At 38.3% G+C, this 14137-nt stretch overlaps 1 protein-coding gene across 6 annotated transcripts in view; it reads right to left on the bottom strand.

Moving 5' to 3' along the window:
• The window catches only part of LOC122570520 (insulin-like peptide receptor), a 30664-nt gene that overhangs the window by 9634 nt on the left and 6893 nt on the right, over positions 1-14137 (bottom strand). For all 6 annotated transcript variants that reach the window (XM_043732923.1, XM_043732920.1, XM_043732924.1 and 3 more), the window contains one exon: positions 116-1135. In XM_043732923.1, the coding sequence (XP_043588858.1) occupies positions 116-309 (194 nt within the window). In that variant the 5' untranslated portion in view covers positions 310-1135. The remainder of the gene's footprint in view (positions 1-115; positions 1136-14137) is intronic.

Raw genomic sequence — 14137 nt, 5'->3', positions numbered from 1 at the left:
AAAACAATTCCCTTCAACCAAAGGTGGGTTAAGGACCCACTGGCAATGGCGTGATCGATTAACAACGAAAAGTCCTTGATCAAACAAACAATCAACTCTTTTCAAGAGTATATACCTGGAAGTATCGATGGACCTGTAGCTTCTGTAGAAACTGATCCGCTCGTAAGACGGATTGTCAGGATCGTCCAGGTTCCTCTCGCGACGTCCGTTCCTAGGGGTAGCCTTCTCGGTGTTTGTATATGCGTAATTCGGTTGGCAGCAGGACAGCAGCGTTATGGTGGAAAGGAGCACTAACCACCTCATCTTCATCTTCCTGTCTCAGCCAAGACTGTACTATCGAGAAGGCGATCGTCAAATCTTCCCAAATTACCCCACCCTTTAACGTGTTTCGCCTCCCCACCTCCACCAGATCGATCGATCGACGAACAAAGGCCCTCTCTGTGTGTCAAGCGATTCTAAATAGTTTGATCTGAGCCGATGGACCTCGAACAAGATCGAACAACAGACGACACGGTTTCGCTTCTGCTCTTCCAGATCCAAGGAACTCGAACGATCGTTTACCTCGAGCAGAATCGCTAGTTGCTCTCTCGTTAGACCTTTTTTTCCACCTCTGCTCGTTCTCGGACGAATCGTTAGGATCGCGCGAAACTTGCAAATATCATTCTACCAAGAATCGTGACTCAGGTTTCCAGCTATGTAATATATTATAGTTCCGTGACGATTTCGACTTTCTACCTTGTGCAAACGATTAACAAGCACGATGAACTGCGGTCACAGCTGGTTTAATGACTGCTCAACGACCTGGTTTGCGGATCTTCCGGCTTCATGCTCCGTTCCTGACCGATAGTAAATCGCGATCCTCGATCTACGGTCTTATAGATCGATCTTAGGGCTCCTCTTGCAAGTTCCAATTAGAAAAGCGAATTTTTGAGAAAGAAGATCGACTCGATACGGATAGTTAGGACTCGGATATAGTCGATCGAATGGTTTAGTTTCTTCTTGTTCTTTTCCCTTTATTGTTTTCGAAGCCTTTCTCCAGAACCAGTGTGTAAATCCTAAACAAAGCGATGCTCAAAGAAGCTTCTTATTGAAGATGAAGAATTTTCCGCCCCTCATAGCTGTACCAGTGCGACGCCTGCAAGCAATCGAACGGCACAAACGTGACTAGTCGGATTCATGTCCGATTCAGGCAATTCCTGATGATTATTCAAACGCGGTAGTCGTCGGCAGAGACGCGAGACTAAACGACCACACAATCCTTTAAGAAGTTTCACGCAACTTTTATTCGTAGCACTGTGACGTGTTTACGCATCGCTAGAAAGGTTTCTCTAGATTCAGAATTTGGGATTTCTTACATTTTCTTATTATCGTCTGGCTCGGTTTCGCGTTTAATATTCGTATAATCGTGAGAATTCCTGCGAATTAGAAGAATTCCGACTATGAGTATCATAAAGTTTACTAGAACTTTAAAAAAATTTCAAAATTTTGTCTCTCAAGTTTCTCGAAGCTAATCGTTATTCTTACTAAAGTAAATGTCAAATATTTGCCTGGACCAAAGACCGCATAATGTGGTAAAGATGTTGATAGACGTCTTAGAATTTCGTTAAATTTTGTATAAGCTTAAAACGCGAACAAGTTAGTCCGCTTACAGGACGTTAACAGTCATGGAACGCGATGATATTAAAATCGCACGAGGAAATCGCGTGTCATCGGCAAATTTACGAACGCCAACATCGTACACATTTGGTGCTTTGATTAAGGAAACGTAAATCATTAAATTAGGGAATAATTAAGGAGAGTAGATAAAACGACCGGCGATCATGAAGTGTCTTACACCGGTGCATTTAATGTAACAAAGTTGCAGAGAAAGGTGGCGAACACCTGGACAAGCCACAGCTGTTTTAATAAACAGCTTCCACGGCTTACCAGCGAAAAAAGAAACGGAAAGAGAAGAATGAGAAAAAGAAAAATGACTTGCATATTCATGACGCTGCTTATAACCGTGCGAGTGCCGTTTTGTCACGCGAGTTGTAGGATTCACGAAATTTTAACTCGATAAGCAGTGAAAGCATCTCGTAATCTTCGCCGTCCACTTTCTGCTCTTTCGTATTTTTTAGCCACGACCTCCACCCTCGATAAGACGCCCGAAAGATCTCACGATCCGCGCAGGCTGTTATATCCATAAACGTATCGCATAACGTTCTTTATAAAGTTACGAGCATAAATCACGGACGGTGTTCGACTTAACAGCAGAGCTGCCCTGCAAAAATTGCAACCACATGGGTGTACCGATTCACTCACGAGCTGAGTGACTCACGAGCTAACAGACACATTGATGAAGGAACTTTTGAACTTGACTTCCGAACCAAATGGAAGAAAAATATGTAAAAAAAAAAAAAAAAAAAAAAAAAAAAAAAAAAAAAAAAAAAAAAAAAAGAAAAAAAAAAGAAAAAGGAAAAGGATGGACCAAGAAAATAAAGAATTTCATGAAACCAGACTAGTTTCGTCGGGGTTTCGTGGAATTCTCATCTCACCGGTGAAGAAAAGATAAAAAAAGTAAGATTGGAATGGCCAAACGCGTTTTTGCTCGCGGGATCGCTAACCTCTACAGAGCTCTCTTCTTCGGAAATTGTGCGGGAAGAAATCGTTTCGCGCGATATATCGAACGTAATGTTACAGATGTGGACTTTGACACCTTCCTACTAGCATAAATTTACCGTCAACTTTAACTGCTGTAAACGGTGCTTTTTGGTAAAAAGATTTCAAGTTGCTCAACGTTACGTAAAAGGTCGACTTGCGCGTGATAATAACGTGGTACTTAAGTGGATGGCGAATACTGGGCATTAACTTTTAGCCTGCGCTTAGCATTTTTGTTACTCCAGTATCTCGTATGCGAATACTTCCAAAAGAGAAGATTTTTTACTATATGCAACATAGTTCGTGTAGTTTGCACAGTAATTGCACGGTTCATTTTTATTTACGTGACGAGTATAATTATGCTTCACTGTCAGGTCTGGGAACAAGTTTTCTGCGGTGAAACCAAGGATCCGCTTCTATATTCATCAGATATCCACTCCTTTCCAGCCCAGAAATTGGAATTTATATCTTGTCAAGTTTGTACGAGGAATGGTCGACACGTTGATGCCACATTTTGAAGTTTCCATTTCTCCTTTTATCTTTTCCTTTTTTTTTATTTTATTTTATTCCATTTTTACACTCTTCCTTTTGTGGACAGATGAAGATGAGAGGTTGGTTATCGCGAAGAGAAATTGATCGTCTTAATATGGTTATTAGGAATATTCAGGTTGCTTCGAATGGTAATTAGCCTGATACTTTGACGTAACTAACGATCAATATCCAAGTTTTTGTAATTTAACGAACAAATTGGAATATGTGTGAAATCCTGTTTGATAAGGTTCAGAAATTTGTAAAGTATCATTTCACTGAATTAAGCTAGACTTAATGGACGGTAGAATTATTGGATAATCTGCTATCGAGTCACGCTGATTAGATTATTCTGTTTTCTATCATTTCCTATCATTTCGTAGAAACAAGCAGAGAAAATTACAAGAAGTTTCATAAGGAGGAGAATTCAAAAACATGTTCCCCTCGTCATTACAGATAATCGTAAGAAAAATTCTTGGTAAATGTCCTTGAATAAAAATTTGAAAAACAAAAGAAAAAAGGAATCGAACTATAGAGTCTCGTAATTAACGTATTCGTTCGAAAACAGAAGCCTGTTTTTGTTAAATAAGAAAAGTCGGAAAAGTCGTTTCTTTTATGCGACATTCTTTCCAACGAAATTCGAAAACAACGCGATGGCATTTGCTCTATAACAATTTTAAATGCCATCCATAAAGATAAAGAGAAAAGTAACAAGCAGGAAAGAAAATAACTTGATAGTAGCTTCGACCGGCAAATTTCATGGTAGCGTAATTACATAGAGGAAAAGGAAGTCTCAAAGGAAGTAGTACAGTAACTGAAAATTTACTACGGATAAAACGACGATAAAAATATTTGAACTCGGTCGCAAGAAGAAACAGAGTTCGTTATCGAATTATTCTCATGGTACTTAATTTATCTACTTCATTCTCTTTGTTGGAACCCAATAATTCATCCTATCGGAGAACTTCGATAAACTCGAGACGATTAATTGAGAGGATTGGCTGATATTCATTTTGAAACAAATTACGATAATTGCAAGTGCTAACTATATATATAACTATACATATATATATATATTCCTGACTATATCGACCGACTTGTCAACTCTGGAGTTGTGTTAAATTTGTTTGACCTCGTTTATGCAAATATCTCAGCAAAACATTTATGCACTTACGAAAATTTTACAAATACGCAGGAACACATAATATGCAAATACATAACTATTCGGTAAAGTAATTATAAATTATAAATTATATTAAGAGAAATCACAGATTGTTAACTATTGTTCCAGATATTAGAGAGGTTTTCTTTCCTTAAAAACTAAAATATTCCACAATTATTATAAAATATTTCTAATTCCTTATTTTCTTTAACGATTTTCTAATTCTCTTAAACGTGTTTCGTTGGTTACAAAGTGGAGAACGCGATATTCAAATTATTTCCCTTTTCGACAAGGCTAGATAAACCAGCAAAAATCCAAAGATTTTACGGAAGTAAAAACGAAACTAAAGTGAACGAACTTATCAAACGATAATGGAAACATTCGGGTGGCTTTTAGTTCGACTAAAAATGTTCATCTTCAAGTAAATCAAGTAAATTTAAGTTCCACCTCTTTAACTTCCTCCTTGGCTCCTTCTCTTTCCTTTTCATATTAGGAAGTAATGCCGAAGTAAACAGATTTGTTTTGATCTTGCTACGAGTACTTGACATTTTCGAGTATTTGATTTGCCCTGATATCAAGCCATTCCAAAATTCCGAGATAATCCACGCACTTGAAAAACAGTTCGTAAGAAATTCCACGAAATGAACGGTCCATACGTTTCTCGTGCTAGTAATTAAATCATACGAAAAACTCGGATGGTCATGAAAGAGGCCAAAATCGTACGAACTGGCATCATTCGTAAGTTGACGCGGCCCTGATAACGAGCTGATAAACAGCGGATTGTCTCGTGTCTCTGAGCCCTCGTTTCTTATCAGCCACTCTGCCAAGAAATTCGTGACGATACGTGATCTAGACGACATGAATAATTCGTAACGCAGAGAAGTGCGTCGTCGAATTTCGTTAGAGAAATATGTCCACTCAAAATAGATCCCTTTAAAGTCTATTATAAACAATAAAGGATAGATCTTTGAAACGGGGATACACGATCGACGTAAAACGGCCAATTCGCGTCGTTTCATGAGCTTTCAACGGGGAATGGAAAATAAGTTTTACTATAAAGTGCATAGAGAAAAATCTGGCTACATATATTTTAGTTTGTATGAACTTTATAGAGCATTTGCATAGCATAGTATCGAGAGTGTTGGATAATCTATTTGCGAACGACCCTCAAATTATTTCGAGCAACTCGAGTATATATCAGAAATAAATCATAGTATCTATTCTGTTCACATTTGAACCGATCCAAAACAAACAGGCTGAAACGATTTTGAATTATTGGTAAGATGCGATAAAACAAAAATTACGTTTAAAATTAAACCGAGTATATAGTACAGTAGAGAAAGGCATATTCCCTTTTCTTCTTTTTCCAGCTGTACAATGTTAACTGTTCTAAGTCCAAACGTCAACTGTTTGCGAATATAGCTGACTAAATGCCAGTGGTAAAGTTTGAAACCGATCTGAGAATACATTTACGAGTTACGATGGATAACGAACCGTTCAAATAATTTTCTGAATTTTCCAAGGTATTCCAGTTTCTGCAATAAATATTTTCCACCTTCTATACGCATTTCCGGATTTCCGTTTCAAACTTTACCAACGTGATCGTGCCAATTGTATCATATCGTCGTGTTTCATAAAGAATCTTTTGCGTGACGCACGCAGTATATTTACAGAAACTGTCCGAAAGTGTTGGAATAAATGGAAGTGACGGTGAACGCGTTAATATAACATTCGCCGTGGAGAATTTGCAAAAATGAATTTACAGCGACGAATTCGCGTAAAACTTCACCGACGAATTTCAAGTTCGCGAGGAGTATTACGAAGTCGAAAAGAATTCGACTGTGTATACGGTCGCGCGTCCTCGAAATGACAAGATTCCACTTTCATCGATGTTGGACGACAAGTTGTAAAATTAATTAACGCATCGAGGCAGCTTGGCACGCTCGCTTTTGGTTCCTAGTACAAAAAGTATGCCAGCCGTAGCCCAGGGCCGGTATAGTTGCGCGGCTATGCTATTTCGTCATAGCGACAGACGCACGTGCACGAATTTTCAGTCGAACAACTCATCGCGCTATTTATTAGCAACTTTTACACCTCTCGGTCTAAGGAACTTGCATCTTTCATATACTCGTCACGCGTTAAAATCGTGCTACTTACGATGAAATTTCGGCAGTGAAGCTTCGCCTGTTGCGATCTTTTCTTCATACGAATGTAGATATTGTGAAACGTTGTACACAGCCTAATACAGATTTCAACAGTTCAAACTTGGTATCTTACGACCTTCGCCCGAGACGAATCTTGATGTTCTATTGTGTTAGGTCGACCGAGAAGTTTTGTCGTCAGGTTTTCTTTGTATATTTACGAGTGAATCGTGCACGTTCAGCAAAATTTGCTTCACCTTCACACGATAAGAAGTATGTATTTCGCTCTGGATATTGAAATTTCTCATATATCAGCAACAAATACGTAAACATGCGTTGTCTATTTATTTTTATACTTAGCATATAACAGTTCATAATATGTGTTTTGCTGAAAATTCGATCGATCGATCGTTCCGCGACGAAACTTCAAGCTTCAAAAAAAAATATACGATAAAAGTAGTTCTCTCAGCCTTTCCTAAATATAAATTGGCAATTTTTTCCGGTCTTTATAAAACTGCCCGATAAGAAAAATATTCGATGCTGAGAATCAGGTCGTGGAGCAGCGGCTGGAAGAATATTTTAATAAGAAAAATAAGAGATTTAACGAAAACGCTATATCGAAGATTAATTAGTAAAAATTCGAGGGCGAATAATTGGTTCCCATCTTTTCGAAGAACAAAACCGACAGAACTTTTCGACGTAGCTGATAGAATTTTAAATTCTTTCTTTCTATGTACCAATCGTGATGTACGACCGACTGGATACGATCGACCGAGAATTAGTTAAAGGTTGATGCAATCGTGAACCTTCGAGGATGTTAACGATGTTTCGTTCGCGATCTCACGTTTTCCTCGTGGTTGCTACTTGATAGGATATCCGCGATTCAGAAACGAATCACGTAATTCCAGGGATATACACATACATATTAATTTCTTCCTGCAGACCATGAACGAAGATTAAACGATTAAACTCGAACCCTCTGTGTGCTTAATTTCCCAGATTTTAACTAATAACTAACAACGGTTCGGTGTACCTAGTTTGAAATATTATTCGTGATAAGGTTAATTAATTTGAAATTCTACGGTATACCTCGGTACAAATTCCCTACAAATTGTTCGTAGTTTGGTAAAAAATATTCCAAGTTCTTGTTTGCACGATGCAGTCTCGCGTGTGAAATTGTAACACAAACGCGGACGTTCTTGTGCCATTTCTTTTGACCATCGTTTAGCTTTCCATTGCACTTTGGTTTAGTTAAGATTTGTATTTAGTTTCCAAGAGCGTTCAGATTTTGTTTAATTGGAATTTTCATTCAACTTCCAAGCCATCGAAAATTCTCCAAACCCTTGGATTTTAACTTTACCAGCACACGATCGAGTCACGCGAAAAACAAATTCATCGACTAACGCTATACTCCGACATTAAAACGAAAATATAAAACCAAAATTTCTTTCTAAGCGAAAGAAAATTAAGTTGATCGGTTTAGCCTCCTAGTAACTCGATTTTAACTTTGTCGAAACCTGTGTCACTCGTATTAGCCACGATTTCACTCAATTATGTAGGAAGGGAAAGAAGACCAAAGCAAATTTACCCCAGGATAGCTCATCTCGCGAATCCCATGAGTCACGATAAACCCTTCTATCACGAACAATCTTATCAACCCTGAAACGAAAGAAAAAGAAGAAAAAGCGGAGAAGAGTACTCCCTTTAGAGACGACTTGTTCCATGGCACGTAACGAAAAGACTAGCATCGCCATAACGCACATTGTTTTCCCTCGCAACCCATTTCCGGTCTCTCTGTTCGCCTTACGCTGACGCAACAAACGATAACAGAGAACAAAAAAACAAAAAAAAAAAAAATATAGATACGCTACCGCCTACAAATATATAAAATACTCTTTAAACGAACCTGTTTATTATTATTTTATTTATTATTAAACATGTTCGTCTCTCGAGTGACACAGCTGTATATACAAATGATTTCAACTTAAATCTATTTATAAACAAATGAGCAGTAAAGGCACGTTCTTCCATCACAACTTTGAGAATATATCAAAAATATTATTATTTTTGTCCAATTATACCAAATGGCTAAATATGTATGGTAGCTGTAGATGCGTATGTTCACGAGCTGACGCCTTTTTATTGTCTTTGACGAGTTTCCATTGTCTTGAATGAACGTGAGCAAGTGAGAGCCGACGAAATAGTAAGAAAGACAGAAACGAAGCGGTAGAGCAAAATCGTTTGCAAGAACGTCAACAAGCTGACTCACGAACGAAGCGTTATGTTAACCGGACCATAATTAGATGGACATGACGTTGTAACCTCGTGCCGAAACTTTCCAGCTCGAGAATTCGTCCGGAACATTCTGTAAGCCGTTTGCCATTTTGCTATTAAGTCGTGCTGTTCGTTGTTGTTACACGCCAATTAATTTCATTTATAAATTACGCGTGATTACGTGTAAATGGAAATTTGAAAGTATTTGCAATTTTTTTGAAAGAATTTCGAATTGTTCTGTAGAAGACATAATTACGGTGATATCAGATATAACTCGATGCTGCGACAACAGGAAAATATAATGATGCAATAGCACCATGGAATTGATTTACATTCCCGAGGAATGTATCTTAACCGGTTAGCTGTCTTTGACGAGTATACTCGTCATGAAGAGATGGCAATATTTTGCGTTACGACGAGTAATAAAATTAAAAAATAAAACAGTCGTTTCGTTGTAATTTAATTCTGTGTAACAACAGCCACGTATACTCTGTGTTTGACGAGTATACTCGTCGTAGCTTACTGTTTCCCATACGTCTTAGGTACACGCTTTTCAAAGAGGTCGCAACAGTTAACTGTTTGAATATTTCAATTTTATTATCGAGCCGAAATAAAAATCCACGTAACAAAATATCCTTAACGTTGACGTATCCTTTATTTTTAATCGAAACAAACCGAAACAAAGTATAATTAACATTTTCGTTGCATTATCGCAAATTCGTTAACTAAAATTGAAATTTCAACTAAATGAAAAACATTCGAGATAAATCCGCAGCGGTGATTGGCAAATTATATCTGAAAATTATTATATTTTATATTTCCTCCGATAATAATATCATAACGATAACGATGACAAACACGATAATAATCATTGGGATCGGTAAATCGCAAAAGCCGTACATACCAAACCTGAAATATTCGCCAATTAATCGAATGGACAAAATACGGATTGATTAAGCAATGATGTTGACCGTATCATCACGAACGAGCGTAATATCGATACAATTAAAATTCTCCAATGAAATTGGGAAGAACGGTTCGACTGCTGATAATTAACGTGCAAATAGTGTTTCACGAGCAGAAAAAAAGGAAGAAATAGCTCTTGGTGTAGCAGGCAACGAAATCAGCGATGCAAAATGCTCGACTGGTAAAGATACAATTAGATTAGTCGTAATTACAGCTTGTAACAAGACGATACGCACGGTATTTTACTACCGCAAGATTGTGTGAAATTACGTATTTGTACATTAAGGATGGACTGCCAGGCTCGTTAACGTCTTAATGATAACGATCATGAAAACCAAACGTATGCTTGCTAATACCTTACTATGTTATTAGTCCTCGAGTATCGGTGTTTAAATTATTGCGAAATATTTTATGTCGTTCTTTAAATTTGCACTTTAACTTCCTTGGTGGTTTCACTTTGACTTATTATAAAACAATCATTTCTACAGACTGTCCGTACGTTGACAGTAATTAAATGACGATACGTATCGATATCGAAAAACAACGGTCGAGTCGAGGACCATTAACATTTTTCAACACGTTAATATATCAACATCCGGCACGCCAACATTTACACGTTAGTATCAACTTTCCTACGTTACTCCTACGCAATGTCTTCTTTTTCCATTTCATCTAACGTGTTTTCTCGAAACCAAAAATAAATGACGAAAGGTCATCTCGATTATCAGTTTCGTGGAAAGAAAAATCACAGGCAACAAATAATAATGCCTAGGAGAATTGTTTGCAGGAAGGAAATTGTTTCGAGTTTATACGGAAACGAGGACACGATCGGTTTAGCGAGATGCGAAAGCAAGACGAGTGCAACCGAGAGATAATAGCGGATTATTTCTAGAAGCGCGAATTATATTCACGCGCGTAAACAACGTTCACCGTTGCGGCAAACGAGACGATGGCGATAAAGAAATCTCATTTACGCGATTACGGGCCGGATCATCGGGCAAACGAGATTAGACGAAGGGAAAACGGGAATGACAGGACGAAAAATTGCATCATCGCGTCGTTACTTTGGTCGTTCCAGCCATGTGACTTATTTCTCGTTTCCTGCAAGGTTCCATGCGAAGGGCGTACGAAAATTAAGGAGGAACGACGTAGAAAACGGGCGATATTCGGTCTTCGAGTAACACGCGACGATCGATCAACTAAAATGGCGCACGTTTGACCCCCTCCAATCGTGGCAGCTTCGTTTAATATACTGTTCGAAATGACGCTAGCGTATCACGTGACTTGGGAGAATGATTCAAACGTCAGTTTTAATACAACGACGTGCTTTCACCGCGAGTTAATATACAGGATATGACAGTACGTAAAATGGTAAATTATGAAAAAGAGGCAGGGACACGTTTACGATCGATTTCCATGCTCGCTCGTAAAAGTCAAACACTTCTCTATGGATCTTTTACATTCCACCGTAATCCCGAGTCTACGCATCGGTGCGGAGCTTCTGATGATAAATGTTTCCTGGCTTGTACGTAGACACAAGTTCGTTCATCGCTGACAGTGTAAAAAGACCACAGCGTCCGATTGCGAGGAAAAAATACACGCGGAAGAAGAGACACATCGACAGAGAGATGCTTTCGTCGAAGTTAGTCAATCATTAAATTACTATCCTCGTCCTTAACATCTATCGCCACCTATTTAATCGACTTTCGCCGTTTCTATCTGCGCCAATTTTCCATATTCAAATAATACCAGATTCTACAATCTATGAACATCTACGAAAACAAAACGAAACAAAATCACGACACGCTATAAAGAACAGCGAAAAACAAGATTAACTTTGCCGAGCTCCTGCACAATCATATTTTCTTCCTAGTCAAGATACGATGTAACAGGAATTCTATCCATTTATTTTGTCATTAGGTGGTAATGACAAAATCCGCAATCACTTGGTCGGAAGAAGAGCGACAGAGTAAAATAAAACTAAATAAGAAACTTTTTCCTATGGTTTAAGTATAGAACGAAAATTCTCACAATAGAAATTTCCACCAAAGCGGAGAAGCTCGCTAGAAAGATAGTAAAAACGACGAAATCTTTACATCGAAGAAATCAAATACGGATAAAAATGCAGTTAAGTTTTTAGGTGGAGAATGTGTATGCTTTCTGAACACTGTTAAACCATCTCATGAAGGTCTAAAAGTTTTATACGATATTTCCTAGATTTGTCTCATCTTGCTTCCGAATCCGTATCAATTTTCCACCGGGTCCTTCGAGTTTCCCTTCGCATCGACGATGTAACGTCTGCAGCCAGATGGAGGAGCAACAGGCGATATTCAAAAGTGTACAGACACGTTTCTGTAGAAAAGACTTCGAGATCGAGGCCCGATGTAGATAAACGATGTCATGTAGTTGCGGCTTTGTACGTACAAGCGAAGCTGCGAGACTTGGCAGCTTTAGCGCGTAACATATAATATACGAAATACGTATCGGATTGCAACAGTAGATCGTACAATACGAGTCAAGATGTAGCAAAATCGCGTAATATTCGTTACGCACATATCGTACGGTGTTTCTTTACTCTGTGATTGTTTACAGCGACGACTAAACCGAGGATTTTTATGCAGATCCATGTGTATTTTAGTTATGCAGATAATTTCAAATGTTAGTTACTATCTCGGTAGATCGGACAAAGAGGATGGTACAAAGATAAATTTTTATTTCATCGCATTTTCATTTCAAGTAGCATTCTCCGGTTATTTTCTTAACAAAGTGCTATAAATTGCCAGAGTGGATCAACTATTTCAAGATAACACAACAAAGCGATGGAATCACTTCTTAGTGTGCAATGGAAAACGCGTGTTAATTTCTATTTCTGTGATTTGAGAATTTCATCGTTCCTTCTCTCCGGAATAGCTTCACTTGCAAATTTTCTTCTTTCTCCATTCCATTATAACCACTTACATATTTTAGGACGCGCCGTATGCGCATTGTATAATTAAAAATACACGCAAATCTGACGAATCACACATTGAAGATAGGTGGTGTATCGAGTAACGGCGATTAATACGAAATCGGAACGGGGTGTAGCATCGCGTCTCTCGTCCGCACTGCATCGGTTCTAATCCACACGATTTATCTACATAACCGGACTATCGATTTGAATGATTATCAGGATCAGACTCCGTACAATAAGGGGCCGGTTAACCGCTCTTGTATCAGGGGTTAATGGCCTTCGGAAATTGCTATTATTCGCCATAGAATCAAACCGTTGCAACGCAAAATTATACCGTTGGACATTTATACTTAGCCGACGATTAACAATTTGTATCCTTCTAACGTTAACAAATATATCACGAGTTTCGGTAAAATAAACCGGAGCATCGTTATCGACGAAAAATGGAAATATAAAAGCTCGAGGATCGCAAGAAGATTAAATTAACGAAAAGATCTACTTTGCATATTTTGTTTCATGGGATCGCGTGATCCGATAGACGATCTATTTTCAGTGGGCTGTGGAATCGATCGAAGGCGTGGAAACAAGAACATATAAACATCGTGAGAAAACGCTTCCAGGAAGCTTCAGCAACGGCCCACGCATTGCTTTTGCGTCGTCCCAAATTACGTGTGTCAAGAGATCACGGCCTCTTTTGGCCTCTCCCACCCCCTTCGGTTTATACTACTTGCTTACCGACAGACGAACGCTCCGAGGACATTTCGAGCCGTTTACGAGGAAATAGAGATGCCTCTTGGGCTTATATGGCCACGTGTGTCCCCTTTGGCCGATTTGACGTAGTCACGATATACAGGCTGATTCATTGGAATTTTGGAATCTATGGTGTACGGATAAGCGCGAAGCTCGATTACGTGGAATTTAAATGATATTTAAAAATCGTACGATATATTCCCTAAACGATCGTCGAATTTCGATTTGATAGCAAGAGCTAACACGTATGACTCGTCATAATTCATTATGTTCCTCTTCTGACTCTTACGAACAGCTTTTGCAAACAAACGAATTATTTTCGGCGCATTTTCATGTAACGATCATGTAACGACAAATATTTCCCACGTTGTCACTCTCTATATCGGTATAATAAAAATTTGTTTAAAGTATAACTTCAAATCAAAATTTTATATAAAAAGGACACTTCTCTATGACTGTGTAAAAATTAAACGATAACCTTGAGAAGAACCTTGAGAAAACATACGCTTCCTAACGTTAACTGATAAAACATCCACGAAAACAAAGTTGCAAAGAAGTTCCATCGCTCGAAATGTTGAAGCGACCTTAATTTCTCTACCTGTATCAATTCGTCGCGAAATTCCAAACTGCTCTCTCGATTACTTCTGACCTACGTACAGTTATTTGTCCTTAATTCGGTGTATATTGGGAAACACAGGAAAAGCTAACATATCGTCTTAATGATTTCAT

Source organism: Bombus pyrosoma, linkage group LG9 (genome assembly GCF_014825855.1).
Source record: "Bombus pyrosoma isolate SC7728 linkage group LG9, ASM1482585v1, whole genome shotgun sequence".
In the NCBI taxonomy this organism is placed as follows: domain Eukaryota; kingdom Metazoa; phylum Arthropoda; class Insecta; order Hymenoptera; family Apidae; genus Bombus; species Bombus pyrosoma.
This window is presented reverse-complemented; position numbering and strand designations above follow the sequence as displayed.